At 39.0% G+C, this 27,171-nt stretch overlaps 1 protein-coding gene across 2 annotated transcripts in view; it reads right to left on the bottom strand.

Annotated features, from left to right (window-relative positions):
- Positions 1-14,330, bottom strand: part of PPP1CB (protein phosphatase 1 catalytic subunit beta) — a 37,760-nt gene extending 23,430 nt beyond the window's left edge. The window contains exons 1-2 of one of the 2 annotated variants that reach the window (XM_045549312.1): positions 14,224-14,330; positions 13,870-14,007 (exon numbers count right to left, since the gene is read on the bottom strand). In XM_045549312.1, coding sequence (XP_045405268.1) covers positions 13,870-13,921 — 52 coding nt within the window. In that variant the 5' untranslated portion in view covers positions 13,922-14,007; positions 14,224-14,330. Of the gene's footprint in view, positions 1-13,869; positions 14,008-14,158; positions 14,200-14,223 lie in introns of those variants that run through there. The other variant, XM_045549314.1, reaches the window with a different exon arrangement.
- Positions 14,331-27,171: the final 12,841 nt, after the last annotated feature.

The raw sequence follows: 27,171 nt of genomic DNA, 5'->3' as shown, positions 1-27,171 counted from the left end.
TGTTTTCTGTTTGTCCCATCTGTTCTGTACTCCTTTCTTGCATTTCTTTGGCATCACCAATTATTTTTAAATTATTCCATTTCTCCTTTATTAGCTTTTTAGTTATATATTCCATTATATTTCATTTAGAGGTTGCTCTAGAGATTACAAATGCATTTTTTACTTATTACCACCCTCCAACCTTTTGTTCTACTGCTGTCATACATTGTTTTCACACATTTAAAACCCAACAGGCCAATTATTATTTTAAAGTCAAAATTTTTATTTACTTACACTTATCCTTACTGTTGTTCATTTCTTCCTGCAGTTCTTTTGCTTTTATCTGATATAATTTTCTTTCATCATGAAGAACTTGCTTTAGTATTTTCTAGTGCTAGTCTATCAGCAATACATTTTCTCAGCCGTAGTTTGTCTTTATTTTGCCTTCAATTTTGAAGGATATGCTTACTGAATTTAGAATTCTAGGTTAGCATTGTTTCCCTCAGCACTTTAAAGAGGTCATTCTATTGTCTTCTGGCTTCCAGTTTCAGGTAATACATGAGCCATTATTCCTATTATTGTTCTCTGAAGGTGATAACTTCTTTCTTCTGGCAGCTTTTAAGATTTTCTTTCTCTTTTATTTCTAGTGATTAAGTTTGTGATGGGTTTCAATATGGTTTTCTTCGTATTTATCCTGCTTGGAATTCACAGAGATTCTTTAATCTGTGCTCTGATATCTTTCTCAGTTTTGGAAAATTATTAGCCAATTCCATTGTATATCTCCTCTCTTTCTGAGACTCCTATTATATATGTTAGAGCTTTCTTTCCACTGTTTCCCCACGTTTCTCAAGTTCTTTTCTGTATTTTCCCTCTATTTTTTTCCACCCTCAGCACTGGATAACTGGACAATTTCTATTGAACTCATCATTTCTTTTTTTCTATTAATATTGGTTAATTAATCCTGTGGAATCCTGGATTATAGATTAAAAATTGTAAAAGTTCTAGATGACATCTTCCTCTAAAGAGGGTTATTCTATTGGCAATAGTGTAGTAGTGACTCCACCACATTTTCCTGAGGGCTAGTCTATTTCAGTTTTGCCCTCAATCTTAGAGCTGCCATGATGGGGTCTCAATGAAAAACTCAGGAAATATTACAGCCCCTCTAACTTGGCAGGGTTTGAACTTCAATGTTAGCCTTTCTGGTGCTAGGGGAAAGCTGAAATGTCTGCTCAGATCTTTAGCTTCCCAGATGTTTTCTGCTGGATTGCTTAGAATCTTCTCTTGTACATGTGTACCTATGAGATCAGTTAATTACTTTAGAAGGACCTGATTTTGAGGTTAGATTCTATGTGGTTCCCGCCTCTTCCTGATTCAAGTTTCAACTGCTTTAGTGGCCCCAGACTTGCACCTTTCCTCCTTTGCCCTGTCAGACTGCCACTTTTTGTTTAGGTTCTATTCCCCTATACCACAAATTAGGAAATGCTTCCAGAAAAAAGCCAGAGTGACTGGTGAGCTCAGACTGCATGCTTCCCTTCTGCCAAAGATAAAAACCACTCAAAAATATTCTGCGTTGACTGCTCTTTGACAATGAAATAGGTGCTCAAATATGAACAGAGAGGCACACAAAATGTGATTATTGGGTACACACTAGAAACTCAGAGGATCACATAAAGAATTTTGAGGAACACCTTACCAAGGACTAGACATCATGGACCGTAATCCCATTACTTGACTTAATCAGTCATATAACTTTGGTGGGAACACCAAGGTTTCCTGACTCTTGGTAAGGTAATCTTGCTATAATCATGTTTACGTCAGAAAGGCAGAAAAACTACACCAGAGTTCAGTAAACTAAGGCCTAAGGGGGAAATCTGGCCTAATGCCACTGTTTGCGTGGCCTGTCACCTAAGAATGATTTTTACGTTTTTCAAATGATTAGGAAAAAAACAAAAGAATACATTATGCCACATAAAAATTATGTGAAATTCAAATTTTAGTGTTCATAAATAAAGTTTTACTGTAACACAACCACTCTCATTTGTTTATGTATTACCAATGGGCATTTTCATGCTATAATGGCAGAGATGAATAGCTGTGAGAGAAATGACATGTGGCATTCTCATGGCTTTACATTGCTTTTCAGCATACTACAAATTGTAGACATGCAGTTATAACTTGGTAGCACCTTTAGTGTCCTGCTTATTGCTTGTCTCATGACATTTTATTTTACTTTTATTACCAGTGCACACTCATGTCAAAGCAAGAAAAGTGGACTTTGAATGTTGTGCTTTTACGATACAACAGAGGGTGGATTATTTTGTCATTTAATTGGATGGCTGATCACTGTGTTTATTATGCAATGATAACATAGCTGTGCTAAAAAAATATATTAATATATTGACCTGACAGACTGAGCACTTATCACAATATTCCCAATTCATAGGAAAGCAATGGTCAGAAAAATTTTAAAAATTAAATGGAATATCTCATCACAGCAGAATTTCTTCACAAACATAAAAATGAGTCTGCAACTAAAGTTTCCAACTGGCTCATTTGTTAGCCAAGTGAGGTAAGTCATTTACCAATGGTAGGTTAAGCAAATTGTATTTGATTAGAGAAGCTGAAGAAATATGTCCTGAGACAGTAAAATTTTTAAGGATTTGCTGTAAGAGCAGTGCTTGAAGACTTAAACACGTTGGGAGTAACATTAATAAATAATTAAAAAACAAGACAAATTGTTTTGAGTGGTTTTCCTGGGCTCTTGATGAGCTGGCAGATGTTACCAACACTTCTAAGTTGTTTATTCAAGGAGCCAATGCTGAATTTGAAGTGACTGAAAAGTCACTTACTGTGAGTAAGTCTCAGTGGAACTATAGACAAGAATATTTTCAGGCCAGGCATGGTGGCTCAAGCCTGTAATCCTAGCACTCTAGCAGGCTGAGGCAGGAGGACTGCTTGAGCTCAGGAGTTCGAGACCAGCCAGAGCAAGAACGAGACTCATCTCTATTAAAAATAAAAAAATTACTTAGGCATGGCATGCACCTGTAGTCCCAGGTACTCAGGAGGCTGATGCAAGAGGATCGCTTAAGCCCAGGAGTTTGAGGCTGCAGTGAGTTACAGTGACGCTACCGCACTCTACCTAGGGCAACAGAGCAAGACTCTGTCTCAAAAGAAAAAAAAAAAGAAGCCGAGAAAAACTAATTTAGTACAACCTGTAGAGAAATGTGCTGAGACATGTTACAACTGATGGTGGTAAAAATACACGTGGTGTAGAAAAAGGCTTAGTTGGACAATTTTACAAAGCTTCTGAAAATATAAAGTGTTTTAAGTCTACAGTTCAGTTACTCTACAGAAAAATATCTTAACCTACCATGTACTGTTGAGCCAGTAGTATCAACAGAGTTTCATTTGCTCTCATGAACTTAACCATTGTCAGTTTCATAAATATTTGTCCGTAATAAAAGCTGAATATCCTGATTTGCCCCACCACAAAGGATTTCAATGGCTTAGCACTGACAGCTTTACTGTGTTTTTTTTTAAGCTCAGGGCTGATACTGAAATTTTTCTAAACATGAATCACCCTCAATCACTATTATCAAACACAGAATCATTCTAGAAATGAGATTTTGCTGCAAAGCTGATAATGTTTCTTAATAAAGTCAACCTAAAATTATAAGGTGAAAATATACATACTTACATGTGAAACTTATAGTATGTGGTAAGTCATTTTGACAATTAATACAGTTCAAATCACAAGCAAGCTGCTTTATACATTTCCCTTGCTATCAAGACTTAAAACAAGTGAGATATTCATTCTCACACAGATTTATTTGCAGCAGATATGTTTTCCAAGCTCAAACTATAGCATTCTTTAGATCTCTACTCAAATGCAAAAGAAAGTTCCATATATCAAAATCCATTTAACTGTGTCATTAAGGAGCTTCCACCTAACCCTCTATTTGAAGTGATTAATCTGCAATGTGATGACATGCTAAAATGCAAATATCAAGAGAATTATATAAATGCTTTCCAAGGAATGAATATGCTCAATTAAAATCATATGCTTTTGGATTGATATTAGTATTTGGGAGTATGTACCAATCTGTGTAAAGACATCATCTAAGATGAAATACATAAAACCTCATTATAGATCAACATCAACAGACCACTTGCAATCAATTTTGATGACAGAGAACACTATGAACCTTAATTAAGCAAAATGTATACTCTCCCAAAAGAATTCCATTATTGTACTCAAAAAATTGTACTCAACCATTATATTTCAAATTTTGTATTTGTGTAAACATTTTTCCAACGCAGGTTTTGTCTTTTAAATTTTAAAGGGCACGTGACATATATGTGTCTATGTGTTGGGTACATACTAAATTTTATTTTTCACCAACCATCTGCTACATTCTCCAGCAAGTTCTTACTTATAACTGCCTTCTCTAAAACAGAAAATATGGCAAGATAAAAAAACAAAACCCTAATTCCACCACCTACTCATATCTGCCTCATGAAATACTAATAATTTCCATTAATCAAAAAATGGTTTTTCTTTCATTCTCACTCTACCCCCCACCCCCAAGATTACATACTAATGACAAAGTTAACAAATCTAGACTTCCTATTTTCTTCTGGAAATTTCTCCATATTTAGTACAGAAGCTTGCCTTTAAATAAAAAGAAAGTAAAATTTCTACAATTGGCTAAAATGTGGAATTTGGTTTTAAACAAAAGCATTAGGCATCTGCCATACTTTGAATTCATCTTAAGTCTGCCTGATAGGAATAATTAATGTGGACCCAGAGCCCGCAGATGGCCTCGAGGGACGCTGTATAAAATGTCTGTAATACTGTATATGTACGTAAATATTTTTCAGAGAAGGCTCATGGCTTTTGTGATTTCTCAAAGGGGTCTGTGATTTGCCATAAATAAAAATAATTCCAGGTACACTAGTAAACAAATTATCAGGTACAATGAGAAAACAGTAAAGAAGAAAAATAAGGGCTAGACCTTTGAAGGAATAGAGGAGGAGGTTTTTTCCACTGTGTTGACATCTGCACTGATGGTGCAAAAGCAATGGTGGGTATAACTGCTAGCACCTCAACTCATGTCAAATCAGTGGCATCAAACTGTACTGGTTGTCACTGTGTTGCGTACTGCCATGAACTTACAGTGAAATACAAAAAGGCAGCTTCACTTAAGAATGCCCTTGGTGAAGCAGTAAAAATGATCAATTTTATTAAACCCCAATCTTAGAATATAATCTTTTTAATATTCTCTATGTTAAAATGGAACGCAAATGCACTTATGCTGCATACCAAAGTACAACAGTTGTCACAAAGAAAAGCACTTGCGTGACTGTTTCAGCTCCAAGCTGACTTTTAGCCACTTTTTCTACAGAACATCTTTTTACTGGAAAGCATAATTGACAAATGAAGGTTATTCAGACTTAGATATTTAACAGATCCTCCTGAAAATGTACAAAATCAGCCTGTCATTTCAAGGAAAACAACTGACAGTATTTGTTGCCAACGATAAAACTGAAGCTTTCAAGTGAAAATTAAAATTTTGGAAACTTTGTATCTAGCACCGTGAATCTGATAGCTTCTTCATACTTAAAGACTCTTCTGATGAGATCTTATAATATGAACAATGTCATTTTTTGATAATGTATTGTGTAATAAGATGTGTCAACATTTGGACATCTGGATAACTCATTTGAACCAGTATTTTCCAAATGACCAATGCATGTTACAAAATCATGCTCAAGATCTATTTAAAATACAAGAAAGATCACTCAATCTTAATGTAAGAGAATAAAAAAATTCACCAATACCATTTTAGATTCTGCATTGCGACTAAACTTTAAAAAATAACTACTTGCTGATTTTTGGTATAATACCAGAGAATACACACAATTATCCAAAAAGGCTATTAAAATACTCCTCCATTCTCCAACTACATATCTGTATGAATACAGATTTTCTTCATATACTTCAACCAAAACAATATATCACAACAGACTGAAGCAAAGCAGAGATGAGAATTCAGCTGTCCTCTCTTAAAACAGATATCAGGGAGAGTTGCATTAATGTAAAAACGATGGCACTTCTCTAATTTTTTGTTTTAGTAAAGTTACCTTTTCATTAAGAACATTATTTGTACTAAAATATAATGAGTTAGTTACTTTAAATGAATTAAAGGATTATTTTAAAATTCTCAGTTTTAATTACTAATAAAGTATTGGTAAATAACTCATAGAAATAAAAGCTCGTCCTTAATTCTTTTAAAAAGTATAGGGGGAAGCTGTGTGTAAAGGGGTTCCAAGAATCAAAGTTTAAGATCCACTGCCCTAGTCCCTAGTCAAAAGAAAGCATATAACATATATCCTAAAATCACTTTTCACTATTTTATTCTGCCTAGAAATACTGCTCCTCATCAGTACCAACGGTACGTCAAACACACTATAAACTCTGGATAGTGGGAAAAGGAAAGAAAATTTTACACATACATACGTACATATGAGAATGGTGGCTGTATGCAATAAACACAAAGTACAGGACATAACATCTCTCAGGTACTCACAAGAAAGAGCATTCTCAAAAATCAGTATGGGGAAGGTCCAGTGCTCAGCGGCATAAAGAGCTCTCTGTTATTTATTTCCTAGCTCAGGTTTGTACTAAGCAATAACAGTAGTCAACATTTCCTGAGCTTTTATGTGCCAAAAATTGTTTGAAGTGTTTTACCTGTTTAATTTTTACAGATACATTATGATGTAGGCACTTATCATAGTCCTAAATATACAAAAGAAACCAGGGCAGAGCTGAAATTAAGTAACACCCAGAATCTGTATCCTTAACTAAATATTATACAATAGCTTCCCATTGTATCAATACTTACTAACATTTCTTGAGTAAAGACTTGAGTAAATATCTGATTAACAGCCAGGCACAGTGGTGCAAGCTTGTAATCCCAGCTACTCAGGAGAGGTTGAGGGGGAGGATCACTTGAACCCAGGAGTTCCAGGGTGGACCTGGCAACACAGCAGGACCCCATCTCAAAACAAACATCTGATTATCGTTCAGGATTCACACAACTCTTGTGGTTGGGGTCTACAAAATCTATTTCTTTCTGTCATTATCTAAAATTAGACATTAGTCTTTTCTCACCGACAGGTCTGCAAGTTTCTTACTCAGAAGTCTGGTCATTTTCTCTCCCTACTTTGGCTCAATTACTTGATAAATACTCAAATAACATAAATGAAACCTGTAAGTACCTATAAAGATTTCTTCACAATTTACTACTTAAAAATTTTAAATGAACTACTGTAACTGCTAAACATAACATTAGAAAAAGCTATATGTACCAGACATCCTTAAATTTCTTTTATTATGAAAAGTTAACTTTCGATTTCTCTAAATTTTGAAAATGGGAGGTAGGATTAGGAGGAAGGCTAAAGTGGTGTGAGACAAATACAGTCATGTGTTGTTTACCAATGGGGATGGGGATATCTTCTGAGATTTTATCATTTGGTGAACATCATCTTAGAGTGTACTTACACAAACCTAGATGGTCTATTGCTCCTAAGCCATTATACAAACATGCACAGTATGTTACTGTACTGAAATCCATAGGTAACTGTAACACAATAGTATCTGTGTATCTAAACGTAGAAAAGATACAATAAAAATATGTATAAAAGATTTAAAAAAAAGGTACACCCATATAAGGCACTTACCATGAATGGAGCTTACAGGACTGGAAGTTGCTCTGGGAGAGTTAATGACTGAGTGAATGTGAAGGCCTAGGACACTACTGTTGACTTCACATATACAATGTATACTTAGGCTACACCCCGCTAGAAGGTCTTCAGGGGCGATACCATGAATGGAGCTCTCATCTCCTATGATAACAATGCTTTCTTCTGAGATACCTACTGAAGGACCTACCTGAAGCTGTTTTACACTTGACTGCACTCAAAGCAAGAAAGTGTTTTGGTCACCCTGAGATTGACCACATGGGAACTTCGGTTACTCAGGGATATTCTGATTAACATTCTTGGAATAAAATTTCTTTATGGTGAAAAATGTGTCAAAACCTGCAAATTGTGCAGTGAGGGCAAGCATCAAAAACCAAAGGCAATATTTCCTCAGGTTGTGCACATAACATAAATACCTCTACTTGTTCTTGCACAGATGCAGGCAAATTTGGGAAGGGAGGTCCCTAAGGTCACGTAATTTTCAGGTTATATACACTCTCAAATTATTGTTCTATACATGTGAAAAGTGCAGAAGCAGAATAAAGTACATCCGTCACTGCCCTTTTTTGTACTATATGACAAGGACACACCTAGACCAAGGACTGACTTCCTCTGTCAAACCAGGGAAAAACTGGCTACTGGTTATTCATAATTATTTAGCTTCTGAATGAGTGTCTACATTTTTAGAAATTAATATTCTGCAATAATTCTACTTCTAATTGCAGAATAAGGACTTTGTATCCATTATTTTCATTTTATCAATCAGATGGAAAGCCTGTTACAGGGTGTATTTTAGAGAACAAGATGTAAAAAAAAAAAAAAAAAATCACATTGTACCTACTAATAACCATAACTTCAGAGGGAACCTGAGCCAATCTTCGGAGTAAGGTGGGGGGGTATAGGAAGAAAAGTTGAATTTAATCTCTTTCTACCTACCTTCACTGCTCCTCTATTTTTCCAAGAAGATTAAACCTTAAAATGGCTATTTACAGCTACCAGAGGAGCAGTGATTGCTGCCTGAGGGTATAAATTTGCATCCAAAGTTAAATCCTAGGAGACTCAACTAGGAATCACCATCCACCACACTACTAACTAACCATTTCTTCCCCTTGCCTCCCTATAACCCAAGACTTGAGGATAACCCTTGCTTCAGAAACAATTAATAGAACAGAATTTTACTCAATATTTCTAAGAGTTTCTATGTACTTGCATTATTTTACCTCAGAATTGTTTGAAAATGCATGCTACTGGAATGCACACTGTTAAATGATAAATTTGGAGAATAAGAGAGAAAAAACCTACTTGATACAATTTACTATCTTCCTCACTGATCCTAATCTTAATATAACCCTTTCTCTAGCCTAAATTTAAATAGATTTCTAAATCCCAACAAATCCTTATCTTAGACATTCACCAGAAAAGCTCTAGCTCTGCATTCAAATAGCAAAATAACCCCTCTGGGATACTTCTTCAAACCATCAGTTTCCCTAACTTGCTGAAACTAATTATAAGAAAAAAATACACATAATCTCTAAATCAGTTGAAAAATATACCACCACCTTTATGCCTCCTCTAGTCTCTCATCCAGAAGAATCACGAGAAGAGATAAATATCCCTCAGGTGATCTCTCCCACTCCCCACATACTTTTTTCTAAAGGTTTGGCCTTGGATCTATATACAACACTTTCCCTGTGGAAGTTGAGGTTGCTAGAACTAGCACTTCCTTTCAACTGCCTAACCTTTAGACTGCTGGGTCAGAACCAAACAATTTAATCAGTAAAGAGGCCTTAAACAATCTGGCAGTTCCTCAAAAGGTGAAACATAGGGTTACCATGTGACCTAGCAATTCTACTCCTAGCTATACACCCAAGGGAACTGAAAACATATGTTCACACAAAAACTTGTACTCAAATGTTGATGGAAACATTAGAGGTATTCACAGTAGCCAACAAGGGAAAACAACTCAACAGTCCAGCAACTGATGAACAGACTAAAAATGTGGTATATCCATACAATAGAATATTATTCAGCTATAAAAGGAGTAAAGTACTGATACATGCTACAACATGGATGAACCTTAAAAACATTAAAAGAAACCAGTCACAAAAGACCAAGTAGAGTATTTCATTTATATGAAATGTCCAAATAGGCACAACCACAGAATCAAAAGTATTAATAGATTAGTAGTTGCCTACGGCTGGGAGGAGGGTGGTTGGTATGAAAGGAAATGGGGAGTGTCTGTTACGGGCAACACAGTTTTTTGGGTGTGTATGTGTGAGAAAATGTTCGAAAAGTTGATTGTGGTGATGACTGCACAACTCTGTGGATATACTAACAATAATTTAATTATATATTTCAAATAGGTGAACTGCACAGCATATGAACTATATCTCAATAAATCTGTCACTTTAAAAGGGTGAGCTTTAATGGAGTTTCATCAATCTATTTCATTTTTCAAATCCATTCCCTTTTTTAACCTTCCAAAGGACACTTAAAAGTAAAACTTATTTGCTTAGTCTGTCAGCCTAACTAAACCTTAAATGTTTCCTAAGAAAGGAAAGGGATACATACACTAAATGATCACAGCAGAGCCACAAATTCAGACATCTGACAGGTCCAGGATAAGTGAAAAATGAATTAAAAACAGAAAGAACAAACACATCCGAAGATTTTCATAAAGCTATAAGTAGGCCAAAAATAGAAATATAATCACATTCTCCCATGGAAGTTTACATAGTGCTAATATTCTACAACTCATTGTAATTGTCAAGCTCAGCTTTGTGGCAATGTGTTAAAAAACAACACTTACAAAATTACTCTATCACACCGCAAGCAGTTTTTGAGGTATTTCTAAAGACATTTCAATGACAAGGAAAAATGTTCATGATGTAAAGCTACATGAAAAATTAACTCATAAAGCTACTGAAAGAATATTCTAATGATATGAAGTACGTGAACACAAAAATATATCAAAATTTCAAAAAGGGTCTTCCCTGGATTGTGGAATTATGGGGGACTTTTTTTTTCTTTTATACTTCTCTATTTCACAAGTTTTCTACAGTAAGTATGCCTTACTTTTATAATCAGAAAAAAACAAATCCTAAACAGTTTCACATGTATTACCAAATATATGATATATAACAGACATTACATCAACTGGTACAACCCAGTTTTTAAATACTTGGATCAAGACTGTGGCTGGGAACACAGAGCTGGCACTATCTTAATCACCCAGCAGCAGTTTTCCATACTAACCTCCCAACTACATCAGATTCTACTCATTCCATTTTACTTCCCCCCAAATAAACTCAGCATTTATAGTCTGAATAAAGTTCCCTAGGTAATTTTGCTATACTCCCACTCCCATCCTAACTCCTTTGAGAACCACTGATGTAAGTAAAAAACCTTTACTGAATCTTCCAGGATACCCATACAAACTAGCTTCAATTTAAATAATCAGTCAAAGCACTACGATTAGCCACAAGAATGTGGCCAACAGGGTCACTACAGGGGATGAAGTGGTAAAAGTCTTTGACTTTCAGTTCTGAGTAAAACTTAATCCAAGAAAATATACTAGAGGAATATGCACCATTCAAATAATACAACCAGTATTTTTGTTTTACATTAAATAATAGCATAAATGTATTAAAATGTCCTAAAGGCTCTTTGAAAATACTACAACAATATGTCTCCTTAACACAAAGTAACTCATAAAACTATTTAGTAAAAGTGTATAGAGCAGACTGGCAATTTGATCTAGTACAAAAGAATCTGGACTATGTTGTGGGACTACAATCAGCATTTTAAAATGAGATCAGGTCCTGTGGAATGTTTTCCCCTAATGTAGAGAAATTTTTGCCAAATTTTCACTTGTACTTTCATTTAACGCTAAGGAAAAAAACTGACCATAGCAATTCTGCTAGGCATCTTTAAAAAATACCATCACTTGACTTTGAGTTAATTAGAATGTAACATCACTGAAAAGGCAGACACAATTTTTTTTTGAAGACTGAAGTACTAAAACTCTTTACTAATAGAGTGTGCTAAACACAGGAACAGAGAGGAAACTGGAAAAAGTCTGAAAATCACTTGTTTAGTCTGGAAGCTCCTTGAGTGAAGAGACTGTGTCTTATCTTTGGATTCCTGGTGCCTGGCACAGAGGAGGACAGTAAACACTTGCTAAAAGAGGGAAATGTGTTTGGACTAGAATTTTCACCAAAAAAAACGAAAAACGATTGTCCAAAACCAAGTATTTAATTTGAATTCACACACACACAAAATAGAATCACTTATGCTATTTTCCCCCCACTGTCTTTTCTTCCAATTACTTTGAACAACCCACCAGAGAAGTTTCTTAAGTATCTGTCATCCTAAGAAGGTGTGTCTGACTTAAAAGGTTACAGATCAAACATTTTAAAAGATATAAAATGTCTTTATGCCTATAAAGTATACAAATATCTGGAAAACAAAATATGAAGAGGCTGAGGTACAAACATCAGATTTTTAAAATATTTAAATTTACAAGTTTAAAATACATAAAAACGGTGGTAAGCCTAAACTTTCCCAAATGTTAACAAGAAATAAACATTTAAAAAATAACTATATTTCCCTCACAGAGAAATGCAGGTACAAAATATAATTTTTTTCAAAGCAAATTTCTCACAGACCCTGCAAGATGTCCATATCTGTTAAAGACACACAGTCTTAAGCAGTGAACACTGACTGCAGGCACCAGGGGGCCTCCCAGGTATAACTTGATAGTAAAAGAAAAGGTAAATAAGCGTTCCTGGTAAAACTTTCTTCCTAGTCAGTCTTAAGACTGCTGGAAACCTTTCACATCCAGAGCAAATAAATGGTATTTAGTTACAGAACGGGTACACACAGAACTGATGTTTTAGATACCGACATTTTCGTTGAAAAAAGCAACTAGACCCTTTCCCTCCACTTCCATCATACAACCGTCTTTGGTGATTTTCCAAATATAAGTACATACTACTTCACTGTAGTAAACAATTATCTTCAGGTAATTTGAAAACATATAGCAGCAGCACATATGCCATCCTTTCACCGTGTCTGACAAAGAGAATTCTCAACTGTTTAAAAAGGCCTAAATGCTTTTTTACAGGCTCACAAAACAATTAGTGATGACGCAAATTTTAGGGTAAAGAGACTCTCTGGCAGAAGACTGCATTTAACTTTGAATAATATCCTCCAATGAATCAATACATTTAACTCCTGGCCTGTCCCACTTCTTCCTTTTCCCTCCCCCCCACCTTCCAACAAACATAAAACTCCAATTAAAACACCAGGGCCTGGAAACTTCAAAAGCTACAAAGACTTGTAAATACCTTTAAACATGAGAGGCTTTACAAAAAAAAAAAAAACCTTTACTAAGTTTGTGTAAAAATTAAGCTCTGCTCAAATCTGTTAAAATTTCAAACCCAAAAGCCAATCCCTTCAGCAAACCTATCTACATTCGCATTGTCTTACGTGCATCTTCGGCTTGAGCAAAAATTTTGTTTTACTATTTGTTTTCACGCCAAATAATAGTAGGTAAATTCCCGCTAATTTTACCCTCTCTTTAAGGAGTCCACTCTATAGCATCGTGTAAGAATGCAGAACAAATGAAACATTCCTATTAAAGACAAGGATTTTTTGTTGTCAATTTATAAAATTTACCCTCGGAACGACAAGCAGAGCCAGCCAAGGGCAATGCACAAAGAGAACAGAGAAGAAATACATTCCACGGCCATACAATGCCCAGTGGCAGGCATCCCCGTACCCTCCCACGAAGGGTCGCCGGCGGCGAGCACGACGGCGAGGGGAGCCCAGCGGCCTTTCTGAAATGCTGTCTCCCAAAGACGGGCTGCTCTCAGCCCCAGGCCGGCGCGCGTCGGTGCCCGAGGGTCCGCGGGGACGGCCCCTTCGCGCCCGGCCTCCCCCGATCGCGCTCCCGGAGGCCGCTCCTCCGCGCCGAGCAGCCTCTTCGCCCCTTCCTCGGCTCGTCCGCGCCGCCGCCCTCCCGAAGTCTTGCCTCGGGTAGGGAGAGGGGTCCCCTGGGGTTTTGGCCACCGGAGGGGGAGGCGAGGGGACGGAGGAGGCGCCCCGCCCCGGCCCCGCACTCACCCTCCAGCAGGCGGGTGATGAGACTGTCCACGTTCAGCTCCCCGTCCGCCATCTTGTCGGCACAGACTCTCCTCCCGGCAGCAGGAACAAGGGCTTCTCGGCGGCGGAGGCTGCGGCGACGGCTCGGCGTTCTCTCACCTACAAGTCACGCGGCGTTTCGACCCCGGCTCCAACTCCCCCCGCGCCCGGGCCCTCCCCCCACCCCCTCCCAGCTGAGCGGCGAGAGCGCGCACACACTCGCAGGCACCCACGATAAATAAATAAATAAACAAGCGGAGCCCCCACGAACCGGGCCGCGTCAGACCCGGGCCGCCACCTCCTCCTCCTCGGCACCGCCCAGTTCCGCAAGCTCACCAGCGCCGCCGACGGCCCCACCCGCTGCGCCGCTCACTCCACACAGCCCCTGCCCTCCGCCGCGCCACGCAGCTCCGCGCAGGCGCACCGCGTGCCCGCGCGCGCGGCTCCCCAGCCGCCCGGGCCTTCGCGCAAGCGCACTGGACGGGCTTCGCCCGCCGCGGCCGCCTTCGCGCAGGTGCGCCGCCCTCGCTCCCTGTCCCCGTCCACTGCGCCGAATCGCCGCGGTGGCGCAGGCGCCCGAAGTTCCCGGGCTTTGCCACGCTGGGGCGGTCTCTGTTACGCAGAGCGCGCGTAGGTAGGACTGACGTTCGCCTCCTCTGCTCCCCTCTCTCGGCCGCCTCGCAGATGCCGTGGCTGTGCCATTCCTGCCTTGCTTTCCTTTTCTTGGCTCCATTCCCTGATTTTGCGAGCAATTCGTCGTGTATCTGTGAATCCAGAAACGCGGACTCCAGTTACTTGTGTTGGAAACCCCAGTTTGCGCGTGTGGGAAGGGTGCTGAAAAAGTTCGACATTGCGAATAAGGGGTTATACACTGTCATTCCCCGAGGCTAGTTCTGCAGGCGATCCTAATGAAAGAAGTGTAAATAAAGTAGGCCCTGGAAGAGTCAGCAATAATAAAATCTTATATGAGTACCGCTCTCTGCCCTCTGTCTAGCACTGTCACATATCTTGTATCTCCATCAACTTTGTGGATACTATTTTTTCCCCAGTGCTTTTCTGTTCATACCCCCAGTATATTGCTTAATCATCCTATCTAGTAATTGTTTATGCATTTATCTCCCACACTCGAGTCAGCTCCTAGGGGATAAAAACACATTCAGCTTTGTGCCCACACGCCCACCAAGTATTTCCACAACACCGTACTGCCTTTAGAAAGGCAGGAGGAAGAGTAGCCACCCCAAGGATCTCAGCAAGTCAGAGGTTTTGGCCTGTTTTAGGAGGTGGTCAGACCTTGCTCATTCCACAGGTGTTTTTCCAGAAACCCAGACATGCTGCTGCCCGAAGTCCAAGGCAGTGCTCCCTCCACCACTCACATGTCACTAATAATGGCTAACATTTATTGAGGTCCCTGTATGTGCTCTGGCACTGTTTTAAGTGTTATATACATGTTACCTCATTTAATCCTTACAACAGCCCTATGAGATAGGTACTGGTATTATAGTACTATTTTGAGATAGGTACTATTTTGTAAATGGGATTAATTGCAGTACAGAAAGGTTAAATACCTAGTCCTAAATCACACAAGTAAGCAAGCAGCAGAGATAGAATTCAAACCCATGCGTCTAGTGCCAGAGTCTGTGCTCTTAACAGTTGTGATATACTCCTTCTCAGTGTATATGAGCTGAGATGTTTAATATACATGTGCTATGGCACAAGACTGCAGAGTAGAAACCATAGGTTTTTGCGGAAGGGAAAAAAAACCATTGTCCAACCAAGTGCTTTATAATGTCCAGATGTCTTATAGAGCTAGGACTTCCTAATGCCTTTTTTTCTGGTTTTCCCTCCATTTCAGGATTTAGGTTGTGCATTGATGGGGAACATAGAACAGGCAACAAGGTATAATGGTGGTCCTGTCTAGAGTGCTTTTCACAGACTGCGATAATCTGTAGAGATGAACTGGCAGTAGTCTGTAGTTTTCACAGATTATTGCCAGTTCATTTTGGGGCTCCGGGGTGAAGAAATATGTCGTCATCACTCTTTCTTGTTTTGTTAAAGTACATTTATTTATACCCTACTTCATTCCAGAAGAAGGGATTTAGCGTAGCTTACATAAATTTGTATAGCAGGGTAAATTAAAAATAAGTACAGAGAAAAATAGGATGAAAGAAAACTGTGAGTGGGAAAGATAAGATTAAGCCAGCAGTTTTATATGCAAAATGCATGGTGTAAGGTCCTATTGGTTTGCTAGAGATAGGTGACAAATATGACTTTCAGCTTTCTAGCAACCAAGGAAAAGATCAGTTATAAGTGGAGTAGGTGTTTTGGCTATGCTGGAACTGGGATTTGAATATAGCAAGTCGTGGAGTTGAACACCACTTCCCCAAATCTCTCCCATGAGCCTCTTTAAGTGTAACACAATGCCTGAGAGCATTTAAATAGGTGTCCGCTTATCCCTAATTTTTATGGGGCCCATAAATGCCATGAAAAAGAACTTTGAATGAACCCTGTCCACCATTAGGCTTCATATTATGCAGACATGTTTAAAGGACAAAGGACACCCAAAGGAAACTGGATTGCACAAAGAAAGTATGCCTCAGAGAGCTAATCCCCACAAGTGGAGCAGAGTGAGGTCAGTCTCAGCAGAGTTCTAAAGGTCGGAAGAGATAGGAGAATGGCTCTGAGTTCTGCCTGCTGGTGTCTCCTCTATCCCTACAGGCTTTTCCAGTACTTTGGAATCCTGGGAAAGAATAGGCCATTATAAAAATGAAAGAGCTTTATCACTGGGGGTCTGACCAACTGTTCTGTGGGATCTGCCGCTAAAAGTATTATATAAGAATTCAGAATGCTTCAGATTTTGAAGTCAAACTGGTGCATATGCCATAAGTTACTTAATATCCCAACAGCTTCTGGGGCAGCTCACCATAATCCAAAATATTAATTTCTTTTTGAATAAGATCATATGAATATCCACATTATGCAAGATTTAAAAAACTACAATTAGCCTCATATCAGTTCAGGTCGAATTTGCCACTAAAGTAGCTGCCCTCCCTTTTCCAGAGTAAAATGTATTTATTGCAGGAAATTTGGACAGTGAAGAAAAAAATCTAAAAATCACCTATGATTTCACCAGCCATTGGTAACCATTTTCCTGTCTTATTTCTGAATAACCGTTGTTAAACACTTAACAGCACACCATCTGGCTTAGCGAGACATTTGGGTCATGCATGTTAATTCCAGAAATGTCTGTGGGGGGAAACCCTGATCTTTATTTGGACTTTCTGATTGCAAGGGAATTAGGGGATCATGATTTGGGGATCTTAATAAAATTATGATCTTTCTTTACTTACTAACAAGTAACGCCTGTGTCTATTAGATAGAGGCAGACCAGTGCTCAGAGGAACCCAACCATCACTGTGTTGAGACCATAAAGATGTCTCTATGGATTGTCCTCACAGAAGGCACTTTGGAACACAGTGAATAACAGCCTCGTGACTCCTTTTAGAAAACACAGTTAAGATTTTCATAGGGTTGTTTTTCTTACATGTTTCTCAATATTGGCCAATAGCCAACATGGTGTGAACGTTTAGGTAGCAAAATGTGGAGCTTGTGATATACAGCTTTTTGCTGCCTTGACTTAATGCAAGATGCCTTTTAAACAAACAAATCGACATTCATTGGGCTGTCTTTCCATAAAGGTTATTCCCCTCAATCAAGTCTTTAATAAGCCTTGAGTAGCAATTATTTTAAATTTGACTAGGTCTATCTGGAAGACAGCCATTCTTTATATTGAATGTCATAGGCTTTTGTAGTCAGCTGAATTCAAGAAAATTGAAAGACCAGACAATGACACGTACAATAATAGGAGGCCACCCCTCTCAATACAGAGCCAGGCCTTGGTGGCACACCCAGGCAGGACCACAATTTTTCTTTGAGATTTGGTTTTGGTTTCATTTCTGCGTACATATGAGAGAATAATCAAGGTGCCAAAGTTACCAACTAAGCCATAAGGCATGTCCTCACCATTGTAGCCTAAAAATTATAAAACAAATATAACCAAATACCTCTTTCCCTGTCCTTGGCCAATTACCTTCTCTATACCCCCAACACACACACACACACACACACACACACACACACACACACACAAACACACACACACACACACACATTCTCAGTGGAACATTTTATCTTAAACTAACTCTCTAGTATATCCTTCAAGATAAACTGATTGCAAAATAAATGCCTAGTAATTGAAGGAGTTAACTAGCTATTTTAGAACTGTTAACCATAAGGCAATTAAAGTTGGATGAACAGCTCCCACAAATAATGACTATTTAATTGTTGAAGAGTTGATCTGTGGCCCTTCTTTTTTTCTTGTAATTAGATTACAGGGCCAGTTGTCTATTTAGGTCAGTCCTAGTTTGTTACAACAAAACCATGTCCTCTGCATATGTAAGAATGTTTCTCTTTCAGTGCCCTCCCATCCTGCTCATTCAAACGAGATATGAGGAAATAACTGATAATTGTTTGTTGTTGAAGAAAAGTATACAAAATGTGAACCTTTGTTTCAAATAAAACAATTTACTGTAAATATTTTGTTTCTAATGATAGTTGCTTTCTTCTCATATAATATATCCAAATTATGTATGATTCACCTTTTTACTTGGAGATTTATTTCTGAATGATTTCATAAATCTCTGTTTCAATTGGTTTTGGTAAATAGGACAAAGAAAGCATTAAGTTTTCTAATGTAGTTATAAAATGAGTAGCTTCTCACAAAGACCACATTAAAATCAATAGCATATATTTCCTAAAACTAAACCAAATGTATCTGTGAGCTGTGAAAAGTTTTCATCAGGGTTACATTCAACACCAATAGGTTCTTTTAGGTAGAAAACACTGACTGAATAGAATAGTTATGAATTATTATTTAAGTCTTGCTTTAAACCAGATCCAGTCTACTATAAATAAATTCTTAATTGAAATGCCCTATGGTACTTGTTATTTAAAGAAATCTTACAGTGAAAAGACCTCTAACTAAAATGAATAATGAACCAATTAAGTATTTATGAAACACTTAGAGTGTTTGAGTCTGTGCTGAAGAAGACATGACATCCCAACTTTCAAGTAATTTAATGACTCTGTGGGAAAATGACCACAAAATGATTTGGATAGTGGGGAAAAGCATTGGCTTGGACTTGGGAGACCAAAGTGGCTGAAAAACCTTAGACAAATCTCTTTCTGAATCTTGGCTTCATTACCTACAAAATATCTTCCTTAATAAATGATCTCCAAAGTTTCTTCCAGCTCAAACAAGTCTTGGATTCTAAGACATACAAATGAAGCTCAAAATGTAACATAATATTGTACATGCTGTCCCCAACTTAAGAACTGGATCAACTCCAAAAGGTCAATTGTTCGGAACACAGAATGTATTTTCCCACAGAGACCATGGTACAAATGGTGGTTAAATTCCCAGCTCAGTCTGCAAAATCAATTTAATCCTTAATGTAACTGTAGAAGAGTAACTATGGTAATATGGACTCAAACCACCAATTATAACAAAGTTTATGGGGAAAGTCCATTGAGGATTCTGATTTGGCATGGCAGGAAAAGTCTCTTAGTGTTTCTACTACCCTGAGCAATAGACGTGAAGACAATTCTAGTTCCAGTTCACAGACAAACCTGGGCCTATATGGGAGACAAAGGCTGGACTGGCAGCATGGAGACTGCGGGATGCTCTGATACCTCTGAATCCATAAGTGGGTGGGCTGAGCATCATTGTATCTGGGGGTTTGGTTGCCAGAAAGGAATTGGCCTCCAAACCAAAGGATAGGGAACATAAAGGCAGAAAGGAAGAAACTGAGTGAACATACTGTGTTGGAAACTTTTTTAAAAGGACACATTTACTTTTATTTGTTTATTTATTTTTGAGACAGATTTATTTATTTCACTCTGTTGCTCGAGCTGGAGTACAATGGTGTCATCATAGCTCACTACAACCTCAAACTCCTGGGCTCAAGTGATCCTCCTGCCTCAGCCTGCCGAGTAATTGGGACTACAGTCACACACCACCATGCCCAGATACATGGACCAGGTCTGGCACACTACTGTGAGAAGAAGAGAAACAAAGTGAGCAGGGTGGTGTAGTGGGGCAGGGGATGTAATGTGCTTTGATGGCAAGGATCGTTAGCTCACTGCAGGAATGGAGGGACAGTATGTAGGTGATTCAGTCAGTGGGACAGAGCTTTGAGGGATGAGAAGAAGAGTTCAACCCCAGCTACCTCCAGAGGGAGGATAGAGAATGCCTGCCCTACACATCTGAGGACTCTCATTTGTCCACATTCCTAGGCCAGGCCTTCATGACCGGTACTCAGGGGTGTGTACCTGAGTGGAATTCTAAGCTTTCTGGAATTCCAAAGAGGGGAAAGGAAATAACATCAGGCGAGCTCTTAATAACAGTGATACACTAAAGGATTTGAACTAGGTTGTGAAGTACTGTGGGATTTAGATCAGTGACTTTCTTGATACATAATAATTGCACATATTTATGGGGTACACGTGATAATTTGATACATGCATACAAGGTATAATGATCAAATTGGGGTATTTAGGATATCCATTACCTCAAACATTTATCATTTCTTTGTGTTGGGAACATTTCAAATCTTCTCTTCTAGCTGTTTTGAAATATGCAATATATTGGTGTTAACTATAGTCACCTTACTGTGCTATTGAATACTAGTACTTATTCCTTCTATTTAACTCTATGTTTGTATCCATTAATCAACCTCTCTTCAACTCCCCACCCTCAACTCTTCCCAGCCTCTGGTAGCCATCATTCTACTCTCTACATCCATGAGATCAACTTTTCTAGCTCCCACATATGACTGAGAACACATGATATTTGTCTTTCTGTGCCTGGCTTATTTCATTTAACATGATGACCCCCAGTTCCATCCATGTTGTTGCAAATGACAGAATTTTACTGAGTGGTATTCCTGTGTGTGTGTGTGTGTGTGTGTGTGTGTGTGTGTGAGTGTATATCACATTTTCTTTATTCATTCATCCACTGATGGACTAAATCAGTGACTTTCAATCAAAATGGCTGTGTTTGTTGTCAGAATCACCAAGGGAGCCATTTCAAAATACCAGTGTTTGATTTCTCCTCCTCCTCCCAAAAACATCATAACTAATTCTCAGCATTGGGAGTGGAGGAGTACATATTTTGAAACAATGCCCCAGGGAATTCTGATAGGGACCCATTCTTCCCTCCCCACTTTTCACTGATACAGATATCAAAAAATAAAACAAAATACATCAGAGACACTGATTCAAGTAGAAGACACAGGGGATGGCTCTTCACGTGAAGGGATTGTTTCTGGTGAAGTTTGTGGAAGAGTCAGTAGACTAAGGTGTCTGGAGCTGAGGGGAGCATCAGAGGAAGTAGTAGGTTATAGGGTAGGGTAATTACTAATAAGACAAGGCAGTTGAGGATGAATTGGGTTGCTAGGTAGGAGAGTTTAAACCTGTGATGCTGTTTGAAACAGGAAACTATTCAGGTATTCATTAATTCAGTAAATATCTGTTAAGCACCTACTCTATGCCAGGCACTATGTGGGATACAGCAGAGGACAAGAGAAAGTTCTTTCCCTCATCAAGCTTATGTTCTGGTAGGAGAGGGAGCGGATGATCTATCCATCCCAGTTTGCCTGGAACTTTCCAGGTTTCAGCACTGAAAGTCTGCCCAGGAACACCCCTGGGAAAACCAGAATGGTTGGTTCTCTAGGAGGTAGGCTGTGTGTGTGTGTGTGTGTGTGTGTGCACGTGTGTGGGTGTGTTTAGTGCTAAGGGTCATGAAGGAAAATAAAGATGGGTACCAGGTTGGGGGTAGAGAAGAATGCTGCTTTAGACAGGGCTGACAGGGAAGGTCTCTCTGAGGAAGTGACACATGAGCAGCAATCTGAATAAAATGACACTGTGTCCCATGTAAACATCTGAAGGTGGGGTGGTGTCTTAGTCTGTGTGTGTTGCTATAAAGGAATATCTGAGACTGGGACATTTATAAAGAAAGGAGGTTTATTTGGCTTCTGGTTCTCCAGGCTGTATAAGAAGCATGGCACCAGCATCACCTGTTCCTGCTGAGGGACTCAGGTTGCTCCACCTATGGCCGAAGGCAAAGGAGAGCCATGTGTTGAGATCACATGGTGAGAGAGAAAGAAAGAGAGAGAGGGAGGTGCTAGACTTTTCAACAATCAGCTCTGCCAGCATGGTAGCTCATGCCTATAATCCTGGCACTTTGGGAGGGTGAGGCAGAAGGATTGCTTGAGGGCAGGAGTTTGAGACCAGCCTGGGCAATAGAATAAGACCCCATCTCTACAAAAAATTAAAAAATGAGTCAGGCATGGTGGTCTCTATAGTCTTAGCTACTCTGGCAGGAGCTACTGAGGCAGGAGGATCACTTGAGCCCAGGAATTCAAGGCTACTGTGAGCTATGATCATGCTACGGCATTCCAGCCTAGATGACAGAGTGAGGCCCTGTCTCTAAAACACAAACAAACAAACCCAATCAGTTCACTTGGGAATTCACAGAGCAAGAACTCCCTCAATACTGGGCATACAGCACCAAGCCATTTGTGAGGGACGTGCTGCCATGACCCAAACACCTCTCATTAGGCTCCACCTCCAACACTGGGGATCTAATTTTAATATGAGGTTTGAGGAGACAAAAATCCAAACCATAGCAGTTGGGGAGGAGTGATTATTTCCAGCAAAGAGTACTACCGTGCAAAGGCCCTGGTGGAAACATGCTTGGCATAGATGAAGAACAGCAATTAGGCAGAAAGGCTGGAGAAGGAGGAGGTCAGAAGTAAAGAAGGGTCAGATGGCGTGAGCTGTATCAGTGTGACAAGAACGACAAGAGGGTTGAGGACAGAGGCATGACCTAATCAATCAGAAGGTGACGGAAGCAAGTGGAAGCAGGATGACCACATAGGAAGCAACTGCATTAGGAAATCTCGAGAGTTCCTTCTTAAAATGTCTGATCAGAGAAACCCCAGAATGCTGTTCGGGTACATTCACCTGCTATCAGACCAGCCTGGGCTGCCACAGGCTACACCACAGTGATGGCACTGGGGATGGAGAGGAGGAAGCATCTAGCATTGTCTTGGAGATGGGGTTACCAGAAGTTGGTGGCCCAGGAGTTACAGATGGGGAAGGATGGTGTTGAGTCAAAGATGACTCCAAGCTAATCTTTCCCTCATTAGTTTTCCAAGTTTGAAATTCTCCCTCAGTTGTCAGGATCCGAACTTCATGGAAGAAAAGGACGTAGTATACTCCTTCCCACTGAAATGGACAAGGTTCCCCGACAGTGGTGAGAAGCAGGCACTTAGGATCACATGGACTGGAGTTCACACCCCGGTTCCACCGCCTACAAGCCACACCCCGAGGGCAGCTCGCTTACGCTCCGGGGTTCTCAGTATCCTTGCCAGTGACAGGGGAATAATGATGCCTGCCTGGCAGGGCTGTGAACACTAAACAAGGTAACACTCAAAAAGAACCTATGGCAGGACATGCCAACCCCTCAGTTTGGGTTCATTCTCTCCCCCTATTTTTTATTATTTTAAAAAATTTTTATTTATTTCTTTGAGACTGGGGCAGGTGGGGAGGTCTCACTATATTGCCTAGGTTGGTCTTGAACTCCCGGGTTCCAGCGATCCCCCCACCTCAGCTTCCGGAGTCATTGGGATTATTACAGCTGTGGGACGCCGCAACAGCACTGCTCTCCCCTATTTACACCCTCGGGGGTTAGCGTGTATGTTTTCAGAAGTGATCAGTAGTGTGTGTCATTTTGTGCTCTTTGACCCATCCCCCCTTATTCCATAAACACATTTCTGTGTATTGCTGGGGCCCACACTCTTGTCATTTAGCTCCCTTTCTTTCGGACTTCACTGGGACTACCAGTACTTAAACCTGCCCTTCCTCCCACACCTTCCAGCCCATCCTTCGCCACAAGAGCATGATTATACCACTTACCTGCTCACATCCTTCAGGTACTCCACAGCATCTTCAGGATAAAATCTGAACACCTGAGGTGGGTATACAGGGCCTTGCACAATCCATGTTGCTTCTGCCTACTTGTCCATTTCCTTTCCTCCTTGATTTACTCCCAGCTCTGGCCTTGTCTTCCATCCTCCACCCCTGCCACATCCACAGTTTTATTTTCAGTGCTCCCGTGGTACATTGTACCTATTGCTACTCATCTCCCCATTATTTCTGTATAAAATGACCAAGGTATTTGGTGCAGGGGGTTCAGAACCCAGGCCCTGGGGCCATTTACCCTCCATCCCAATGCTAGCCCTGCTACTTACCAGCTGGGCCTAATGATTGAGTTAATTAATTAAACTAATACTTCCCTGTACTGGACTGCTGTGACCTTGAGCAAGTTATGTCATCACTGCACATCAGGGATAATAATACCCACCTCACAGGGTTGTACTATTAAGCATTTATACATGCAAATCACTTAAATAGTACCTTGTACATAGTAAGCCTTCAAGAAATATTGCCTATAAATATCACTTCTAGCTCCCTGAATTTGAGTTCCCTGAAGGATGAGACTACACCTAATTCTTTTTTTAAAAATTCATTTTCTTCTCTTAATAGGCTGTTAAATATTTTTTTAATGAAGGCATGAGTAAATCTTCTTTTAAAAACTTTATTCCCCCACTTACTTAGCTATTTTTTGACTGCAACATTTGGTCTGTGTTAATAAAAATATAAATACTGTTATTAATATTTTTGTAAAGTTTTCACTTTGATTTACATTATTTCCTTGAAATATATTTTCCAAAATGAGATCATCTGTTAATGATATAATAATTTTGTGGCTCTTTTGCACATATTCATAGACTGTTCTTCAGTAAGATTTGTCTGATGACAGCTTAAATGCTCAACTCTAGGAAACTAGTTAAACAATGATATTTTTGTGTAGCTGAATACTAGGCAGCCATCAAATATCATGTTTCTCTGCAGTTTAGCCATTACTGTTTTTAAAAAATCATTTCAATTTATTTTTACTAGTTTACTAGGTGGGTAATGATACACTAACGTCATTTTAATTTCCGTTTTTAATGAGCTTCTGTATTTTTTGAGATGGTGATTTACTATATTTATAATCAAATATGCAAACTTCTTGTTCACTTTCCTTGATCACTTATGGAATATAATTGGATATTGACCTTACATATTTGAATGTATTTGTATCAATTTCTACCAGTATGTTTTGGCTGGGAAGCTCGTGTTGTTTATATTTAGCATATGTAATTTTGTTCCTTCTGTTTCCCTTTTAATACATATTTTATGTACTTGATGTTTTATTTATTACCTATTTTGTCTCTGATGGCCTCCATAAGTAAAAGAATAGAATGTTAGAGCTTGGAGGAATTTTAGTGCCATTTATTTTTTCATAAATGAGGAAACTGAGGGTCTGAGATTTTGCTTTACCCAATGCCAATGTCTCGTCTCCTCAAAAGTCCCTTCTACACAGCAGCCCATTTTCTTTGATATGACCTACAATATGACTATCACAGCGTTGCTCATAACAGTGAAAAATTAGAAATAACTTAAATGCCTAATGTTAACTATGATACTTCCATACAGTGGAATAGTATGAGGTCATTAAAAATAATGTTGTAGGAGAATATTTAATGCCATAGTTAGCTATACATACACATTGGTAAGTGAAAAAAAGTAGACTATATTTAAAGAAGACGTAAGTAAAGGGAGCTATATATCATGTTCATGTTCATGAATTGGAAAACACAGCATTAAGGTATCAATCTTCTCAAAATTTATCTATAGATTTAATGCATTTCTAATCAAAATCTTGATGGATTTTTTTCCTGGCCTCGGGGTGGGAGTGGTCAAAATTGACAAGTTGACTCTGAAATGTATATGGGAATGCAAAAGACCTAAAATAAACAAGACAATTTTGAAGAGAAAGAACAAAGTCAGTGGATTATACTATCAGATTAAAAGACTTAATATAAAATTACAGTAATTAAGACAGTCTGATACTGGTGCAAGGATAGACAAATAAACCAACAGAAAATAGTATAAAGGCCAGAAACAGACATGTATGATGAAGGAAAAGATGGTCATTTCAATAAATGATTCTGGAGCAATTGGATATTCTTATAAAAAAATGAACTTTGGTGTTTATTTCATACCATATATGAAAAATTAACTTGAGATGGATCATAGACCTAAATGGCAAAGCAATTAAGCTTCTGAAGACATGATGGGGTGCAGTGGCTCGTGCCTGTAATCCTAGCACTTTGGGAAGCCAAGGCAGGAGGATCACTTGAGGCCAGGAGCAGGAGTTTAAGACTAGCCTGAGCAAGAGCAAGACCCTGTCTCTACAAAAAATGGACAAATCATCTGGGCATGGTAGTGCACCCCTATAATCCTAGCTCCTCAGGAGGCTGAGGCAGGAGGATCACTTGAGCCCGGGAGTTTGAGGTTGCTGTGAGCTATGATGACATCACTACACTCTAGCCTGGGTGACAGAGCAAGACCCTGTCTCAAAAAAAAAAAAAAAAAAAAAGCTTTCTTAAAACAGGATACAAAAACTACTGACCATAAAACGAAAGACTGATAAATTTGAATTCATGAAAATTAAGAACTTTTGTGAAAGGGCAAATCACAGACCAAGAGAAAGTATTTGTAATCCATCTATCTACCTACCTATCTATTTATCTATCTCCAATGAAGATCTCAAATCCTATAAACCCATGAGAAAAAGACAACCCAATTTAAAAAAGAGCAAAACACTTGACCAAGCATTTCACAGAGGAGGATGTCCAAATGTCTATTAAGTATCTGAAAAGGTGCTCAAGACACCATTAGTCACCAAGAAAATGCAAATGAAACCACAATGCCATACCAACTCACACTCTCCAGAATGACTAAAAAAAAAGGCTGTTTGGGTGATGGGCACACTTACAGCCATGACTCAAGTATTACAAAAGCGATCCATGTAACCAAAAACATTTGTACCCCCTCAATAATTTGAAATAAAAAAGCTGATGATAGCAAGTGTTAGTGAGGATATAGAACAATTAGAACTCTCACACATTGCTGCTGGGACTGTAAAATGGTGCGACCACTTTGGAAAACTGGCACATCTATGAAAGCTATATCCAAGCCCATCCTATGGCTTAGCAATTCCGTTCCTAGTTATATACCCAAGAGAAATGAGTGCATATGACCACTAAAAGGCAT

This window comes from Lemur catta, chromosome 4, assembly GCF_020740605.2.
Source record: "Lemur catta isolate mLemCat1 chromosome 4, mLemCat1.pri, whole genome shotgun sequence".
NCBI classification, from domain to species: Eukaryota; Metazoa; Chordata; class Mammalia; order Primates; family Lemuridae; genus Lemur; species Lemur catta.
The sequence above is the reverse complement of the archived record's forward strand: the minus strand, read 5'-3'. Positions and strand labels throughout refer to the sequence as shown.